At 53.2% G+C, this 17,837-nt stretch overlaps 2 protein-coding genes across 3 annotated transcripts in view; both read left to right on the top strand.

The window, feature by feature from the left end:
• The window catches only part of PDK2 (pyruvate dehydrogenase kinase 2), a 254,121-nt gene that overhangs the window by 206,583 nt on the left and 29,701 nt on the right, over positions 1-17,837 (top strand). The gene's annotated exons all lie outside the window — the stretch shown is intronic.
• Positions 1-17,837, top strand: part of ITGA3 (integrin subunit alpha 3) — a 35,735-nt gene that overhangs the window by 8,334 nt on the left and 9,564 nt on the right. For both annotated transcript variants that reach the window (XM_050765656.1, XM_050765657.1), the window contains exons 2-23: positions 584-711; positions 1,032-1,111; positions 4,548-4,797; positions 7,066-7,152; positions 7,549-7,756; positions 8,227-8,423; positions 10,113-10,201; positions 10,341-10,477; positions 10,645-10,731; positions 11,657-11,724; positions 11,797-11,933; positions 12,518-12,667; positions 12,772-12,869; positions 13,163-13,310; positions 13,568-13,636; positions 14,232-14,311; positions 14,393-14,470; positions 15,015-15,117; positions 15,267-15,449; positions 15,637-15,759; positions 16,466-16,579; positions 17,501-17,599. In XM_050765656.1, the coding sequence (XP_050621613.1) occupies positions 584-711; positions 1,032-1,111; positions 4,548-4,797; positions 7,066-7,152; positions 7,549-7,756; positions 8,227-8,423; positions 10,113-10,201; positions 10,341-10,477; positions 10,645-10,731; positions 11,657-11,724; positions 11,797-11,933; positions 12,518-12,667; positions 12,772-12,869; positions 13,163-13,310; positions 13,568-13,636; positions 14,232-14,311; positions 14,393-14,470; positions 15,015-15,117; positions 15,267-15,449; positions 15,637-15,759; positions 16,466-16,579; positions 17,501-17,599 (2,713 nt within the window). The remainder of the gene's footprint in view (positions 1-583; positions 712-1,031; positions 1,112-4,547; positions 4,798-7,065; positions 7,153-7,548; positions 7,757-8,226; positions 8,424-10,112; positions 10,202-10,340; positions 10,478-10,644; positions 10,732-11,656; positions 11,725-11,796; positions 11,934-12,517; positions 12,668-12,771; positions 12,870-13,162; positions 13,311-13,567; positions 13,637-14,231; positions 14,312-14,392; positions 14,471-15,014; positions 15,118-15,266; positions 15,450-15,636; positions 15,760-16,465; positions 16,580-17,500; positions 17,600-17,837) is intronic.

Raw genomic sequence — 17,837 nt, 5'->3', positions numbered from 1 at the left:
TCTGCCAGGATTCCTCATCTTGCTGTCTTCTGGTCAACCTTCATCTCAAAAGCCAAAGCGTTGCTTCCAAAACTGAGATCTGGCCATGTCATGCCCCTGCCTAAAATCCCTCTGCGGTTTCCCCTAAGGCTGTTCCCAGCCTGCCTTTGTGTGCCTCCCCAGAGGCTCCTGGACTCCAGCTATGCTGAGGGCCTTGCAGGTCTCTGAATCATCCTGCTGGCTCTTGCTTCCTGGCCCTGCACATGTGTGCCTTTGCCCACGTGGCCTTCTCCCCTTCTTCACCTGGAGAACCCTGGTCATCGTTCCCAGACTCAGATTAGGTCACCTCTTCTGCTGGCCTCCGTGACTGCCCCCTCAGCCCTGAGCCTGAGCTGCTGTGCTCCCTGCTTCCCCCTCCCGGGGCACTTCCTTCCAGTGTCTTTTTTCCTTGCCTGCCTTCCCTTATGCTGGGCACTTCTGGAGGGCAGGAGCTGGGGTTCTCCTGGCACCAACAATCTGCAAATGTATGTTGAATAAATAGCAAGTTGTTTGAAGTGGGGCTTGGGGAGTCTGAACCCAGACCCACCTCCCTCCCTATCCCCAGGCTCCTGGCTGGTGCCCCCCGGGAGCTCGCTGTGCCTGATGGCTACACCAACCGGACTGGTGCTGTGTACCTGTGCCCACTCACTGCCCACAAGGACGACTGTGAGCGGATGAACATCACAGTGAAAAGTGAGGGGAAGAGGCTGGGGAGGGGTGCCGGGTCAGAGGTCTGGCAGAGGGGTACCGCAGAGAGAATGGCCTAGAGGAGATAGAAGGCCTTACCCAGCTTCTAGTCGCTTCTTGTCCAGCTGGGAAGAGGGTGCCCTAGAGGAGAGTGGGGCTGGAGGGGATTGGTGGAGCTTAGAACAATGACGAGCTGGAGAAGGGGAATTGGGAGGGCTGTCCTGTGGGTGGAGGGCCCAAGCAGGACCCACCCCTGCCCTCTGGAGGCTTTGGGCACTGAAGTATGGGTGAGGTTCTCTGGTTCATGATCCCCCTGGTGCCCACAGGTGACCCTGGCCATCACATTATTGAGGACATGTGGCTTGGAGTGACTGTGGCCAGCCAGGGCCCTGCAGGCAGAGTCCTGGTAAGTGGATGCTCAGTGTCGGCTCCCCTACCTCTCCCTGGCTCTCTCCTCATCTCCTAGAGCTGGGAGGAAAGAAGAGGGCAGCAGGCGGGTCCACAGCGTGTGTGTGCTGGGGCCTGCACACAAGTCCCTTCCTGTGGCTGTGCATCCCTCGCTCCCTGCACTCCTGGGGAGGGAGTGAGTATCCTGTGCTCTCCCAAAGCCAGGCACGGCCTGAGTTCTCTGACTCATCCACTTCCTCCCCATGCCCACACTGGGTGCTCAGCCTTCGTGGGAACAAGCCGAGGGAGCTGAGGGAACTGCGAGGAGGAGAAAGGGCAGAGAGGGCCCCAGGCGGCTCAGCACTGGCTGGCGCTCCTTCCTGGGAGGCTGACTGCCGGAAGAGGCGCAGCCCTGCTGACCCTGGCTCACCCAGCTCTGGTCTGGGGGCTAATCAAATGTGTCACCTCCTGCCCACATTCTACAGTGCCAGCCCCTGAGTTCTCCATTTCTGAGTCCCAGATAGACATTCCCCCCACCGCCCCATTTTTTTCTCTGTCTGTTTTTGTTGTTGTTATATTCAGAAAGGATTTTATTAGTTCACACACAGAAGAGTTCTGGTTAAGGCTTGCCTTGCTCCTGGTGCTAATATGATGCCACCAGGATGTGAGGTATCTCAGGCACTTAACTCTGTGTTCTTCGTATTGCCTCCATTCTTTGATAGGCAGTCTTTTCGTGGTGCATGAATGCAACAGCTTCAGCTTTATCTTCTTTGACCTTCAAGTTCTGTAGTCCTGGTAGATATCTAATTACAACTCATTAGCTCTGACTATTTCAGGTGCTCTTCTCTGAAACAATTACTGTGGCCAAGAGAATGCAATACTTATGCTTTCTTCAGACATGAATTATCAGTTATCCAGATAGGCACATAAACTCAGTCTTAGAATGTGCTTCTTTGATGTCAGGTTTTTCTCTTGCCTTGATAGTTTCACATGGCTGGGGAAGCCTATCACGGTGGAAGGCAAGGAGGAGCAAGTCCCATCTTATGCTGATGGCAGCAGGCAAAGAGAATGAGGCGCTCTCTCTCTCTTTCTCTCTCTTTTCTTTCTTCTTTCTTTCAAGATAGAAGACTCCTAGCTGTGTGCGGTGGTTCACGCCTGTAATCCCAGCACTTTGGGAGGCTGAGGCTGGTGGATCACAAGGTCAGGAGTTCGAGACCAGCCTGGCCAATATGGCGAAACCCTGTCTCTACTAAAAATATAAAAAATAAACCAGGTGCAGTGGTGCCCACCTGTTGTCCCAGTTACTCGGGAGGCTGAGGCAGGAGAATTGCTTGAACCTGGGAGGTGGAGGTTGCAGTGAGCCAAGATCATATCACTGCACTCCAACCTGGGTGACAGAGCAAGACTCCATCTAAAAAAAAAAAGAAGAAGACTTCTTCTCTCAACCAGGCTGGAGTGTAGTGGTGCCATCTCAGCTCACTGCAGCCTTGACTTCCCAGACTCAAGTGACCCTCCAGCCTTAGCCTCCCAGGCTAATTTTTTAAGTTTTTATAGGGACAGGGTCTGACTGTGTTGCCCAGGCTGGTCTCAAACTCCTGGGCTCCAGTGATCCTCCCACTTTGGCCTCCCAAAGTGCTAGTGCTAGGATTTCAGGCATGAGCTACCATACCTGGCCCTATTTTTCTTTATCTTTCTTTCTTTCTTTTTTTTTCTTTTATAGATGAGGTCTGGCTCTGTCACCCAGGCTGAAGTGCAGTGGCACGATCATAGCTCACTGTAGCCTTGAACTCCTGAGCTCAAGTGATCCTCCTGCCTCGGCCTCCCAAGTAGCTGGGATTATAGGCAAGAGCAACAATGCCTGGCTTTTTTCTCATTTTAAAAATTGATGTGGCCAGGCTAGGTGGCTCATTCCTTTAGAATGAGGCAGGAGGATCGTTTGAGCCTAGGAGTTTGAGACCAACCTGGGCAACATGGCAAAATTCCATCTCTACAAAAAATATATAAATTAGCCCGGCATGGTGGTGTGTGCCTGTAGTCCCAGCTAGCTGAGAGGCTGAGGTGGGAGGATCACTTGAACCCTGGAGGGAGAGGTTGGAGCGAGCTGAGACCATGCCACTGCACTCCAGCCTGGGTGACAAAGTCGGACCCTGTCTAAAAAAAAAAACAAAACAAACAACGGAAAAAATTGATGTAATGTTTACATACAGTGAAATGTACAGATTTTAAACTTCAATGAATTTTTACAAATGTATATACCTGTATAACCAAAAATATATCTTAAAATCACTCCAGAAGGTGCCCTTGTAACCCCTTCTAATCATTTGCCACCCCATAAGCCATCGCTGCTGTGATTTCTGTCACCTTTGAACACTGTTAAAGCTCCAGGTTGGCATCAGTTCACTGAAATGCTTTTTTGAGACCCCTGTTATGGATGGCTGTGGTCTAGGAGCCCATTTAAAGTGATTCTGCACCCTGGATCCTTTAGCAGTTATTTACACCGTTCATTCAACAAATATTTGGTGAGCCCCTACTGTGTTACCAAACACTGTGCTATTCCTAGAAGCTTAGCAGTGACTAAGGCAGGCTCAGGCATCGTGCTGGTGGAGCTCACAGCTAGAAGGGACCACAGAAAGCAAGTAAACAAGAACCAGGGCCTATTTTTGGACTTTGCCTGCCTCCAGGCTGTTTTAAGTCACCCTATTCTGGCCCATCAGTTTGCCCAATAAATATGTACTGAGCAGCTAAAGTGCACTCAGAGAAGCTGTGCATAGATTCTCCCCTCTGTGAAGCAGCACAGCATGTGCTTAAGAGCTCAGATTTTGGAAGCAGACAGGCTTGGTTTGAATATTCTCTGCTTCTCTCTAGATATGAGATCTTAGGCAGGTTAACTGAGCTCTCTGTGCCTCAGTTTATCTAAAATGGGGAAAATAATCATTCCTACATCATAGGGTCACTAGCAGGCTTAACACTTAATATGTGAGGAGCTTAGAATTGTGCCTGGCATATAGGAAGCACTCAGGAAGTGTTAGCTGCTGCTATTACTATTACCGTCATTGTAATTATCATTTTAATAACGGTCCTTTCATTAAGAGGACAGGGTCATCTGGAAACGGCAGAGCAGTAAGTTCCTTAATCTCTCTGTTACTAACCCCTTCTAGACCAAGAGCCTGAACCCCACAGTCTCTCATCCTTCCCTGCTTTCCCTTTGCTGAGATCTGCAAGCCACTCTCAAATCCACACTTTACAGCTTTCCAAAAAGTGTTCCTGACCCCCAGAGCAGATTTCTAAATTCTGGAAAGGAGATGCAGGTTTAAGTATCACCGGGAGAAGAAGGAGAAGCCAGGAGATCTCCTTTGACTCCTGTTCAGCAAAGCCAGAGGCTTACAGGGTAAAAGAGACAGCTGACCCGGGTCCCTGTGCCTGACTGAGGCTGCCTGTGTTTGGGGGGTCCCCAGGTCTGTGCCCACCGCTACACCCAGGTGCTGTGGTCGGGGTCAGAAGACCAGCGGCGCATGGTGGGCAAGTGCTACGTGCGAGGCAATGACCTAGAGTTGGACCCCAGTGACGACTGGCAGACCTACCACAACGAGATGTGCAACAGCAACACTGACTACCTGGAGACGGGCATGTGCCAGCTGGGCACCAGCGGTGGCTTCACCCAGAACACTGTGTACTTCGGCGCCCCCGGTGCCTACAACTGGAAAGGTGGGGACCATGGGGCCATGGGGGAAGAAAGGAAGAGCAGAGACCACCCACCCCCAGTTAGCCACTGGGACAGCTGGCCTAGACCATCCACACTAGAAACATGACCTCGTGCCAATATCAGCAACCACCATGACTTCTACTGTTTTAAAGCACTTACTATGTGCCAGAGGCCTTATACATATGATGTCAATCAATCTTTTTCTTTTCTTTTTTGACATAGGGTCTCACTGTGTCACCCAGGCTGGAGTGCAGTGGCACACTCATGGCTCACTGCAGCCTCGACCTCCCCAGGCTCAGGTGATCCTCCCACCTCAGCTTCTTGAGTAGCTATGACCACAGGCATGTGCCACTACTAGGCTAATTTCTGTATTTTTTGTAGAGTTGGGGTTTCACCATGTTGCTCAGGCTAGTCTCGAACTCCTGGGCTTAAGCAATCCACCCTCCTCGGCCTCCCAAAGTGCTGGGGTTATGGGCATGAGCCACCACGCCCAGCCTCAATCATTTTTAAAATACTCTTATGAAGCAAGTATTATTATATCCATTTTACAAAAACAAAAACGAAGACTTAGAGAAGTAAATTGCCCAAGGCCAACAAAGTTATGAAACCTGGATTGGAATACAGGTCCACCTGATTTCAGTTTAACCATTTACAAACTAATTCTAAAAATAAAACATGCTCCTGGTAGAACCACTACATAGTACAGTAGGATTTGGTAAAAATAAAGTGTAAAAGTGTTCTTCTTCCCCCACCCTTCTTTCTATTCCCTAATGTTAACAGTATATTGCGGGTCCTTCTAGATTTATTTTAGAATAATAGGTATTGACAGGTGCAGTGGCTCACGCCTGTAATCTCACCACTTTGGAAAACTGAGGTGGGGATCACTTGAGCCCAGGAGTTCAAGACTAACCTGGGCAACATAGGGAGACCCCATCTCTACAAAAAATTTAAAAATTAGCCAGGCGTGGTGGCACACGCCTATCGTCCCAGCTACTTAGGAGGCTGAGGTGGGAGGATTGCTTGGGCCTAGGAGGTTGAGGCTGCAGTGAGCTGCGATTGTGCCATTCTCCTCCAGCCTGAGCAGCAGAGCAAGACTTTATCTCAAAAAACTAAATAAATAAATATCACTACTTTCTCTCTTTCACTTATCAAAAGTCATGGGCACTTTTTCATGTTGATATATGTAGGACCATCATTTTAGAGGGTGCAGAGTATTTTCTTGTAAAAGACGAAGCTTGTAAAAGACTACACTACACATGGTCTCACAGGGGGTGTCTGACTGCTTACACTCCCTCCATCTCTTTGCCTCCCTCCATCACACAGGTTGTAGCAATAGTGACCCCTTTTCCCTTACTGAACCTTTGTTGTTGCAGAATCAGCAGGCAGAGGAGCCTTGAATCTCCTCTTGACCAACAGGTAGCCCCAGGCATAGTCACAGCTCTGGGTTCACTGAAGGCTGAGGCCTCTGCCCCCTCTTCTGCTCCTGCCTTCCACCCCCTGGTCATGTCACACCTTGGCAGGGTCACAGATACTCTCCAGCAGCAGCCCTGGGTGCAGGGTCCAGCTAGGCAGCCCAAGTTTGGGGTCAGGACCAGAAAGAGGTAATGGTGTGGAGTCTGACCTCAGTGTCTAGAGAGTGGGGAAAGCCATCTAGCTTCTAATATCCAGGCGCCTGAATGATTAAGTTCTAGCCATGGCTGTAACAACCAGCTCCCCATGGGATTATGAGCAGGTCAACTTCCCTCCCGAGTCTCACTTTTCTCATCTGCAAAACGGGGGTCATAATTTCACCTCGAAGAATTGTTAAAATAGGCCAGGTGCAGTGGCTCACACCTGTAATCCCAGCACTTTGGGAGGCTGAGGCAGACGGATTACTTGAGGCCAGGAGTTCGAGACCAGCCTGACCACTGTCTCTACTAAAAATACAAAAATTTGCCGGGCATGGTGGCACACGCCTGTAATTCCCAGCTACTCAGAAGGCTGAGGTAGGAGAATCACTTGAATCTGGGAAGCTGAGGTTGCAGTGAGCCAAGATCACACCACTGCACTCCAGCCTGGGCAACAAGAGCGAGACTCTGTCTCAAAAAAAAAAAAAAAAAAGAGGAAAAAGTAATTGTTAAAGAGGATGTGATTAATAAATGGCAAAGTGCTCACCAATAAAAGGGGTTATTATTATCCTTGTTGGGTGGGGATGGGGGTGGGCTGGACATGGTAGAGGAAACCAGTGGTGACTTATACTCCCTACTCTCCCTCCCTCAATCCCTGTGAAGGAAACAGCTACATGATTCAGCGTAAGGAGTGGGACTTATCTGAGTATAGTTACAAGGACCCAGAGGACCAAGGAAACCTCTATATTGGTGAGTACAGTAGTGGTAGCCCATCGAGTGATAGAGGGGAAGGGGGCTTAGTCCGTGGTGGAAATGTGAGGCCAGAGTGCAGTTGTGACTAATGGCATTTAGTTAAACTAGCACATGCAGATTGACCAGCACCTGTATGCCAGGCCCTGTTCCAAGCTCTCAAGATGCAAAGTTCTTGCCTTTAGGATACTCACAGTCCAGTGTCCAGGCAGAACCAGGGCTGGGATGGGGCATGGCTGCTGGCCATCTGGAGTCTACTTACTTGCCCTACTTGGAATAGTGGGATAGAACATCATGGTGGGGGGCAAACCAAAGGAGGGGATAGGGAGATGGGTCCAGAGTAGAAAGAGACAAAGTTGACTGGGACCTTGGTTGAACATCTTCCCTCTATCCCAGGGTACACGGTGCAGGTAGGCAGCGCCATCTTGCACCCCAAAAACATCACCATTGTGACAGGTGCCCCACGGCACCGACATATGGGCGCGGTCTTCTTGCTGAGCCAGGAGGCAGGCGGAGACCTGCGGAGGAGGCAGGTGCTGGAGGGCTCGCAGGTGGGCGCCTATTTTGGCAGCGCCATTGCCCTGGCAGACCTGAACAACGATGGGTGAGAATCTAGGGACATCCTCTGGGGCCAGGGAGAGCGATGGGTGGGGGAAGGCTTACCTAAGCCAGTTCAGGGGAGTGGAGGATTTGCAGTTGTACAGCTGTCTGCATGTTGTTTGCAGGGGTTTGCAATCAGGCTTTATGGGAGTCTGGGCATTTGCACATGGCATTTGTGGGACCCCTGCATATGCTTGTTTCTGCTTGGGATTTGTATGCTTCAGTGGATGTGGGTTGTTTGGGTTTGATCTGTGCCTGCATGGCATCGCCATGACATGTCTTCTATTTGGGGAGTCATATTGGCATCTCCATGTCCTTCCCATGCACATGTCCTTCCCACCCATGACCTGTGGCCAAAAGAGCCATTTACAGAGCCCTGTGCCCTGGCACAGTCACGCCTGTCAAACAAGAGCTATGCTGCGTATTGGAGGCTGACCTCACACTCCCATTTCCCTCTCCTTCTCTCCTGTGCAGGTGGCAGGACCTCCTGGTGGGCGCCCCCTACTACTTTGAGAGGAAAGAGGAGGTAGGGGGTGCCGTCTATGTCTTCATGAACCAGGCGGGAACCTCCTTCCCTGCTCACCCCTCGCTTCTTCTTCATGGCCCCAGTGGCTCCGCCTTCGGCTTATCCGTGGCCAGCATTGGTGACATCAACCAGGATGGATTTCAGGGTATAAGCCAACACCCCTCCCCCAGCACCCCTGCTGACTGAGCGCCAGCTGCACACCAGGCTTGACAGGGCCCACAGATGAGACAGGATTGGGCCGGACCTGGGGAGCTCGCAGCAGTACTAGAGAGAGGATGTGCAGGTGTGCAGAGGGAGCAACAGAGGCAAGCTCAGTGGCCTCCTGGAGGAGCTTGCATGCTGCTGTGCAGCCAAGGCTGGGCTGAGAGTGCACAGTAGAGAACTGATGGGACACAACACGGGCATGGAAACTGGCCTGGTGTGCCCAAACCTGCAGGTGTGGAGTGTTCACATCAGAGAGGAGGCTGAAGAGAGAGTGGAGTAGGGTGGGGTGAGAGTGGATGATTTGAAAGCCAGGCAGAGTATCTTAGGGATTTATATTTGGGTAATGGTGATGGTGGGGTGGTGGGGCATCCAGAGAGAGTTTTAGGGCACGGATGTGATATAATAACTTTGTACCCTGAAGGATGATTCTGGAAGGGGTATGGGATGAGTGAGTGCAGGGGTGGAGCAAGGCTAGGGGAGTGAAGATCAAGAATGTAATATCTCAGGTAGGGGATGATAAGGAATGGGACAAGGTGGGAGCCCTGGATATAGGGGTCCTCATAAGTGTTCTGCAGGACTTGGGAACCAATCGGACCTGGGGTATCAGGGACAGGGGCAGACCCAGGGCTGGAGTCAGTGCCATAGGGGCACCTGGCTTTTCTGAAAGTCACTTTGCTGATAACCTCAGTTTCCCAGGACATAGCTGAGAATGAAGAGGAAGGCAAAGGAGCCTCTGAAGACCCAAACTAGGTGCCAGAAAGTTCAGTCAACAGAGGCCAAGCGTGCACTGTGGAAGTCATTTGGTTTCTGCCTGGGACCTGCTTCCGCTCTCTTTACAGGGCTTACTAACAAGCTTGGCTTGCTGATTCCCTAGGCCTTATCTGATCCAAAGCTGCAAACTGGGAAGAGTTCAGTTTAAGAAGATAACCCAACACTTGGGGTTTATTTGTGGAGATAATGATTAGAATGTTAAAAGCCTTGACACTTTCAGTGATGTTCGCTGTAGTGTTATGGTTAAAATCCCAGCCACTGCTGTGAGACGGACCTGGGCTCAAATTTCCTCTTCTCTACACTCACTGGTTGTGCAACTCTGGGTTTTTGGAGTGTCTCCTCATCTATAAAGTGGGGGGACAATAGTACCCACCGCACAGCACTCTCGTGAAAATTAAATGAATAGCTGGGTGTGGTGGTGTGTGCCTGTCCTAGCTACTCAGGAGGCTGAGGTGGGAGGATCACTTGAGTCCAGGAGGTTGAGGCTGCAGTGAGCTATGACTGTGCCACTGCACTCCAACCTGGGTTACAGAGAGACACTGTCTTTAAACACACACATGCAAACACACACACACACACACACACACACACACTGAATGCTTGACAACTATCTGGTAGTCACCTCCCATCTCCTGAACCTACTTTCCCACCCATGATAGGAGGAAGCTGGGCTTCAGATGGTCCCAGTGTTCATCCTGAGCTGCAGAGCTCTGCTCTGTCCCTGATGCTCTGAGCATTGCCCATCCATCAATCAGGCCAAAATCAATTCTGTGCTGGGCTCCATGGCCTGGAGCACAGAGTTAGGGGGACGTGGGGCCCAGAGTACCTGGGTGACCCTGTCTTGCCTTTTCTTCTGCAGATATTGCTGTGGGAGCTCCATTTGAAGGCTTGGGCAAAGTGTACATCTATCACAGTAGCTCTAAGGGGCTCCCCAGACAGCCCCAGCAGGTACAGAGAGACGGGGATGGGTCTGCTGCCCCCACCAGCTGAGATGGGCCTTCCTTGCTTTCCTTCACCGACCCCTTCCCTGTAGCCCCCTGGGCCCTGCTTCCCAGAGCCTGCCCCCATCACTTTCCCCTGCCCCCAGGTAATCCACGGAGAGAAGCTGGGACTGCCTGGCTTGGCCACCTTCGGCTATTCCCTCAGTGGGCAGATGGATGTGGATGAGAACTTCTACCCAGACCTTCTAGTGGGAAGCCTGTCAGACCACATTGTGCTGCTGCGGTGAGCCAGGAGGCCAGTGAATAAGGGTCTTTCTCTTCCTCATCTTTGTCTGCACGGATTCCCATCTCTGTCCATGTTTGCGCCAGCTCCTTGGAAGCCTGGGCCCCAACTCTGGCCTGGGGCAGGCAGGAGGCACTGATATCTGTCTGGCTCTGTTGTCTCTGCAGGGCCCGGCCCGTCATCAACATCGTCCACAAGACCTTGGTGGCCAGGCCCGCTGTGCTGGACCCTGCACTTTGCACGGCCACCTCCTGGTGAGATTGCTCTGCCCACCCATTCCTCATTTATTTATAGGCAGGCCAGGAGGGGCGCCAGCTCCCAAACCCCTCCCCTGGCCTCCTGACATCCCACCTTTAGAAATTTGATTCTTAGGGCCAGCATTTGCCCTCTCTACCCAACCTCATTAAAAAGCAAAATTCCTTGCAAGAGGTAATGAATGAATTAGGGGGCAGTAGAGTATAGTGGTTCAAGGTGGGAGCTCTGGACGGCCTGGTTCAAACGCCAGTTATGCCAGTGCAGGGGTGGGGATAGACTCTGGGAAGGGGGATGCATTTAAGTGCATGGATATGAAGGAGAGTCTCCTCAGGCGAATTATTAATCCCTCTTAGGCTCCGATTTCTTGCTTGTAGAAAAGAATTGATAATAACTGATTCACAGGGTTGTTGTGATAATTAAATGAGACAATATACAAAAAGTCCTTAGCACAGCACTGTGTATACCCTAAGTGCTGAAAAAAACGTTAGTTGCTAAGAAAATGACAGTAATGATGGCAATGACCCCAAGGTCTTTATGTGAATGAGGATTTTGGATCAGAAGGCAAAGGCAGACAGAGCAGGGAAATGGGGTGGGTGGTACAAGGAGACCTGGACTGGGGATTGGTAGACCTGGGTTCAAGACTGGGATGGGCCACCTGCTGACTGAGGACTTTCGACAAGTCCTTCTGGGCCCTGGGCCTCAGTTTCCCCATTAGTGACCTCTAACCCTGTTTTCTTTGGCTCTAAGGGGAGTGGAAGGGAAGGGGCCAGGGATACCACAGACCTGCTTTGTGGACTCCCCAGTTTTGTCCCTGCCTCTCTCCAGAAGGGCCTCGGTTTCCTTTTGCCCAGTACAGAGGCGAGAGCTAGGGCCTGGACGTGTGTGTCCCACTGTGACCCGCCCTCCTGTACATCCCTCCAACAGTGTGCAAGTGGAGCTGTGCTTTGCTTACAACCAGAGTGCCGGGAACCCCAACTACAGGCGAAACATCAGTGAGTGTTGGGGTACAGCATAAAAGGGGTACACTCCCCTGGCCCCTTGCTGACCACCCTGTCTACCTGTAGCCCTGGCCTACACTCTGGAGGCTGACAGGGACCGCCGCCCGCCCCGGCTCCGCTTTGCTGGCAGTGAGTCTGCTGTCTTCCACGGCTTCTTCTCCATGCCCGAGATGCGCTGCCAGAAGCTGGAGCTGCTCCTGATGGTGAGGGAGGAGCAAGGGGCAGGATGAGGGCTCCCAGGTCCCTGGAGGAGGTGGCCAGTGTCCCCCTAGATCAAGGATGAGGGACAGGGGTCTCCCCAGAGACAGAGATTGGGGATGTCGGTTTGGAAGGCTATCAGTCTGTAGGAGTACAGTGTACAGCACCCACACATGAGGAGAGATGGATACCCTTGGGGTGGGGATGGGGCCAAAGGGCTTATTACCTCCAAGAAAAGTGAGGGGTGTGGGAGCTCTTGGCTCAACCCACCTCTGGGAAAAGGGGTCCCTGAGTAGGGAGCAAGCTCAGTCCGTCTCTGGGACATCAGGGTGGAAGGGGACAGCTCAATCTGGGGACCCTGTGAATGGGGAGGTGAAGGGACCTTTGAGGAGGAAAAGCCCTGTCTCTCGGAGGGTCAGGATGGTAGGAAGTCGCAATTTGGCGACCGGACTAGAGGGAATTCAGCCTAACTGTCAGGTTTTCAGGGTGGAGGGGGGTCCAGCTCTTCTCTGGGGTTCAGGGTGGTGTGAGGATTCAGCTGAGGCAGGGAGCAGTGCAGGGCGGGGTTCAGCTCACCCTCTCTCCCCAGGACAACCTCCGTGACAAACTCCGGCCCATCATCATCTCCATGAACTACTCTTTACCTTTGCGGATGCCCGATCGCCCCCGGCTGGGGCTGAGGTCCCTGGACGCCTACCCGATCCTCAACCAGGCACAGGCTCTGGAGAACCACACTGAGGTGGGTGGGGCTGGGGCCTGGACTGGAAGACCAGGGGCCAGGAGGGCAGCGGGGCGAGAGGGCACTGGGGGTGGTACAACCCTCACACCTCCGGCCACCCCCAGGTCCAGTTCCAGAAGGAGTGCGGGCCTGACAACAAGTGTGAGAGCAACTTGCAGATGCGGGCAGCCTTCGTGTCTGAGCAGCAGCAGAAGCTGAGCAGGTAGCTGTGGGCCGCGGGCCGCGCTAATTGGCCAAGGGTGGGGCGGGGCCTCATTGACTGGCAGGGAGGGGGCGGGGCCTCATGGCACGACGAGCCTGAGGGACAGGGCTTTAGCGGGAACAGGTGGAATGGTCAGAAACGGGGCTTTCTCCTCTAGGTGCGACTAGAGGGCGGGGCCTGGCTATCCCAAGATGGGCTTTTCTCACCTAGGAGACCCCAGGAGTGGGGCCTAGTTGATCCACGAGGGCCCTGGGGGCGGAGCTCTTGGCTGAGTCCTGGGCTCCTACTCTTAGGCTCCAGTACAGCAGAGACGTCCGGAAACTGCTCCTGAGCATCAACGTGACGAACACCCGGACCTCGGAGCACACCGGAGAGGACGCCCACGAGGCACTGCTTACCCTGGTGGTGCCTCCCGCCCTGCTGCTGTCCTCAGTGCGCCCCGTGAGTGCCCGCCGGCCGGCCCAGAGCCCAAGCAAGGCTCCCTGCGTCTTTGCATCCCCATATGCGTGTCCTGTGCAGGTGTCGTCATCTGCCACGTGTCCCCCTCCTCTGGTCTGGGCCTTCTCGGGGAACTTAGCGTCTCTGCTGCTTGGAGAACCCGGCTCTAAAGCTCTAGGGCTTCTGACCCTGCACCACGGAGAAGGGAGGACAAGCCCTACTTTGACCTGACCCTGACGTTATTCGCCTTCTTTCCTCAGCCTGGGGCCTGCCAAGCTAATGAGACCATCTTTTGCGAGCTGGGGAACCCCTTCAAACGGAACCAGAGGGTGAGCACTGGCCACATCCTCCCAGTTCTCCTGGGTCCCAGGCTGCTCCTCTGATGAGCTCCTTGTCCTTCTAGCCTCTGCCTGCCTGCTTTCTGGGCTCCCTCGAAGCAGAGAGCCACAGTGCAGGAGGGGAGACCCAGTAGAGGGTGAGAAGAGGCCCAGAAACTAAGACAAACGGGGCTGCTAGGGAGCTGTGCACAAAGCTAGAGCAGGTGGAGGGGAGGAAACCAGTCTGACCAAGCACCAACTGTGTGCCAGCCCCTGAGCCCAACACTGTGCTTCTTTGATATGATATAATTCTCACAGCCTTCTGAGGAGCAGATGCTCTTTTACGGAAGAGGAAACACACACTTAGAAAGTTTCAGTTACCTGCTCAAGGTTATGTAGCTCAAAAGTAGCAGAGATGTGACCCGCCGGACAAAAAGGGAAAGGGAGACAGAGGCGAGGTGGAGAGGTGGAGGCCCCTCGCCCAGAACAGGAGGAGGAGGAGAAGGCCAGAAAGCCAACTAGAATAGTGTGCAGCCCCTCCTTCCCCATGACGTCACCCCCGCTAGGCCTCAAATGCCACTCTCTGCCTCCCTGACCCTTGTGGTAGATGGAGCTGCTCATCGCCTTTGAGGTCATCGGGGTGACCCTGCACACAAGGGACCTTCAGGTGCAGCTGCAGCTCTCCACGTGAGTGACCTCGAGAAGCCAGTCTGGGTTGGGGCTGAGGTATCCTGGATCACCTTCCTACCCCCTGCATTTCTTCTGAAGGTCAAGTCACCAGGACAACCTGTGGCCCATGACCCTCACTCTGCTGGTGGACTATACACTCCAGACCTCGCTTAGCATGTGGGTACCGCTCTCCACCACCCCCACCCCAGCCTACTGTGCCTGAGCTAGGGTTCCCTATCCCCAAGGTATCTCCCAAGCTCCTCTGACCCCTCCCTTGGCCCAGTGTCCTCAGGCCTCCACTTCCCCTAGGTCATCCTTTCCTTAACAACAACAATCACTGTCATTATTATTACTATTACTGTTCCAGCTATAAAGCAGGCAGAGGTGGAGGAATCAGCAACCCCAGGGCTAAGGTGTTGTCCCTGCCATTTCATAAGAGCTCATTGTGCTAAGGATTTTATATACATCATCTCAATGACTTCTCACAGCAGCCCTGTGATACAACAGCTGTGATTAAGGCCATTTTACAGATGAAGAGACTGAGGCTCAGAGAGGATAAATAGCTTGCTTGAGTCCATAAAGCTGGTAAATGCAGAGCTGGGGTTTCTATTGAGGTGCCTGATGTTGGAGGGGCTACAGTTAACCAGCTTTGTTGCCCACCACCTCTGCTGGGGCCCTGGTCTCCTGTCCCCTGTGACTCCAGCATCCTTCCTACCCCTAGGGTAAATCACCGGCTACAAAGCTTCTTTGGGGGGACAGTGATGGGCGAGTCTGGCATGAAAACTGTGGAGGATGTAGGAAGCCCCCTCAAGTACGAATTCCAGGTAAGGGGCTCGCCGGGGTCCTGGGCTGGGGACTTCTAGGAAGGATGATTTTTATTTTTTCTGGGGTCTGAAGGTGGGAGGGTTGGGGGTTGGTAAGATGGAGGTGGTTTTCCAGGAGATAATGACTATGACACATCTTTTGCCCACAGGTGGGCCCAATGGGGGAGGGGCTGGTGGGCCTGGGGACCCTGGTCCTAGGTCTGGAATGGCCCTATGAAGTCAGCAATGGCAAGTGGCTGCTGTATCCCACGGAGATCACCATCCATGGCAATGGGTCCTGGCCCTGCCAACCACCTGGAGACCTTGTCAACCCTCTCAACCTCACTCTTTCTGTAAGGACACTATCTGGGATCTTTCATTTGCATCTCATTTGCTTGCTACCGGGCAGAAGGGCCAGTGTCTTCCCCTCCCTCCCCTCATACCTTTTTGGTAAGCTGTCTCTCCCGCCCTTTCCCCTCTGGCAACCCTGCTCCCAATTCTTCCCCTGCCCTGCCAGCAGATCTCCTATCTCCTCTCCAGGACCCTGGGGACAGGCTGTCATCCCCACAGCGCAGGCGGCGACAGCTGGATCCAGGGGGAGGCCAGGGTCCCCCACCTGTCACTCTGGCTGCTGCCAAAAAAGCCAAGTCTGAGACTGTGCTGGTGAGTGGCCAGGGCGAGGTTGGAGGGGATTGCACCCACCCCATCACAGGGTGCCTGGGCACCAGGGTCACACAAAGCAAGGGAGACCTCAGTGTGATGAGGTGATGAGGCCCCTGCTCTTAGGAGCTTCCAGACAGAGCAGGGAGCCTCATCTGCCCTCAGAGGGTTCCCCACTCTGATGGGGGAGCATCGAAGACAAGGGACCAAAGGAGGAGACACTGGCTCTGCTCCAAGGAGCCCCAGCCTGTTGGGGGCGATAGAGCTGCTCAGAGCCTTGGTTGGCAGGAGGCAGTGTCGGGCAGGGCATGGTGGGTGGTGCGTGTGCCCTCTGCAGGAAGGGAGAGGAGAGCCGGCCTGGCAAGCCGGTTGAAGCCTAGCTGGGTGGAGAGTGGGAGGGAGGTGGTGTCCCAGAGGCAGGGAGCTGGCTGGGAAGCAGGTGTAGGAGGTTAGGCCCTGTTTACACAAGCAGGGGCCAGATTCCATGTTATCCATGTGCCTGGCATTATATGAGCTTGGCCCAAACAGTGTGTCTGAAATGCATAACTGTGAGGTGGCGGCGGGGGTGTGCATGAGTGAAAGGATGTCAGACCCCTTTGGGTCACCCAGGGGTGAGACAAAGCCTGGGAGGGGCAGGAGGTAAGAAGTAAGGCACGAAGAATCTGGAGACCTGGACTATGTCACATTTCGTGTTCCCTGCCCGCCTCAGACCTGTGCCACAGGGCGTGCCCGCTGTGTGTGGCTGGAGTGCCCCATCCCTGATGCCCCCGTTGTCACCAACGTGACTGTGAAGGCACGAGTGTGGAACAGCACCTTCATTGAGGTCAGTGCCTGGGTCTGAAGGTCTCTCCTACCATCCACCCTGGTGGGGAGAACCACAGGGAGAGGGCAAGGCCAGGGTCATAGCAGGGCTGTGTGTGTGCGCGTGTGTGTGTGTGTGTTATTTGCGTGTCTCTGCATGGATGTGTACGTGTTTGTCCCCAGCCAAAATGACCTCTCTCATGTCCATTATTCTGTTGTGTATCCATTGCTTTCCCACCTCCATGCCTTTCCCCAGGGTGTTCCTTAACCCTGGAATGCTCGTTTCTCTCTCTTTTATCTCTGTGTAAACCCATATTTAGTTTTCAGGGTCCCTGTCAGATGCTTCACCATCAGCGAGGTCTTTTCTGGCTTTTCCAGTTGCAAATGACCTCTCTTCCAACGGCCACCCACCTAACTTTCTCAGAAGCCACACACACCATTTACCACGCTCGACTCTGGGTTGCAGTGCCTCATGTGCCCACTTTCTCATGCCATCTAGACCAAACTTTTTCTGTACATGACTAGATTAGAAATCTTTTCAACTTGGCGGGCCACAGAGTTTCTGTTGCAACTACTCAGTATTGCCAGTGAACCACACAAACAGACATAGACAAATGAATGGGCGTGGCTGTGCGCCAGAAATACTTCATTTACAACAGCAGGTGCCAGGCCAGATTTAGCCCACGGGCCTGACCTAGACTGTGACCTTCATTGTTTCGGTTGTCCCCAGCATCCAGCACAGGACCTGACGCACAAATGAATGAACAAATAAATGAATGATGTGCGTTTGTGTGTGGAGGGGAGGCCTGGCTGACAGATCCTTTGGGGTTCTGTTTAGGGATGCTACCTGGTGGGAGGGTGATGGGGTGGGGATGCTTAGGGTTGGAGGGAGGCTCAGAGGAGTGTCAAATGTTCCTCTTGACCCACCCTACTCCCCATCCAGGATTACAGAGACTTTGACCGAGTCCGGGTAAATGGCTGGGCTACCCTGTTCCTCCGAACCAGTATCCCCACCATCAACATGGAGAACAAGACCACGTGGGTGAGTGCGCGTGTTCACTAGGACAGCAGGCTCCAGCCAGAGCTTGGGAGTACAGGGCATCTTTTAAGAGCACATTGACGCACTTCAGCCATGTGGTTCTCAATCTTGGCAGCACGATAAGAGTCATCTGGAGGAGTTCTGGTGTCTGGACTGCACCCAGAGCAATTAAACCTGAGTCCCTGGGAGTGGATTCCGGTATTGCTGTGTTTAAAGATCCCCCAAGTGATGCTAATGTGCA

The sequence above is a fragment of the Macaca thibetana genome, chromosome 16, assembly GCF_024542745.1.
Source record: "Macaca thibetana thibetana isolate TM-01 chromosome 16, ASM2454274v1, whole genome shotgun sequence".
Taxonomy (NCBI): domain Eukaryota; kingdom Metazoa; phylum Chordata; class Mammalia; order Primates; family Cercopithecidae; genus Macaca; species Macaca thibetana.
Note: the sequence above shows the minus strand (reverse complement) of the source record. Positions and strands in the feature narration are given on the sequence as shown.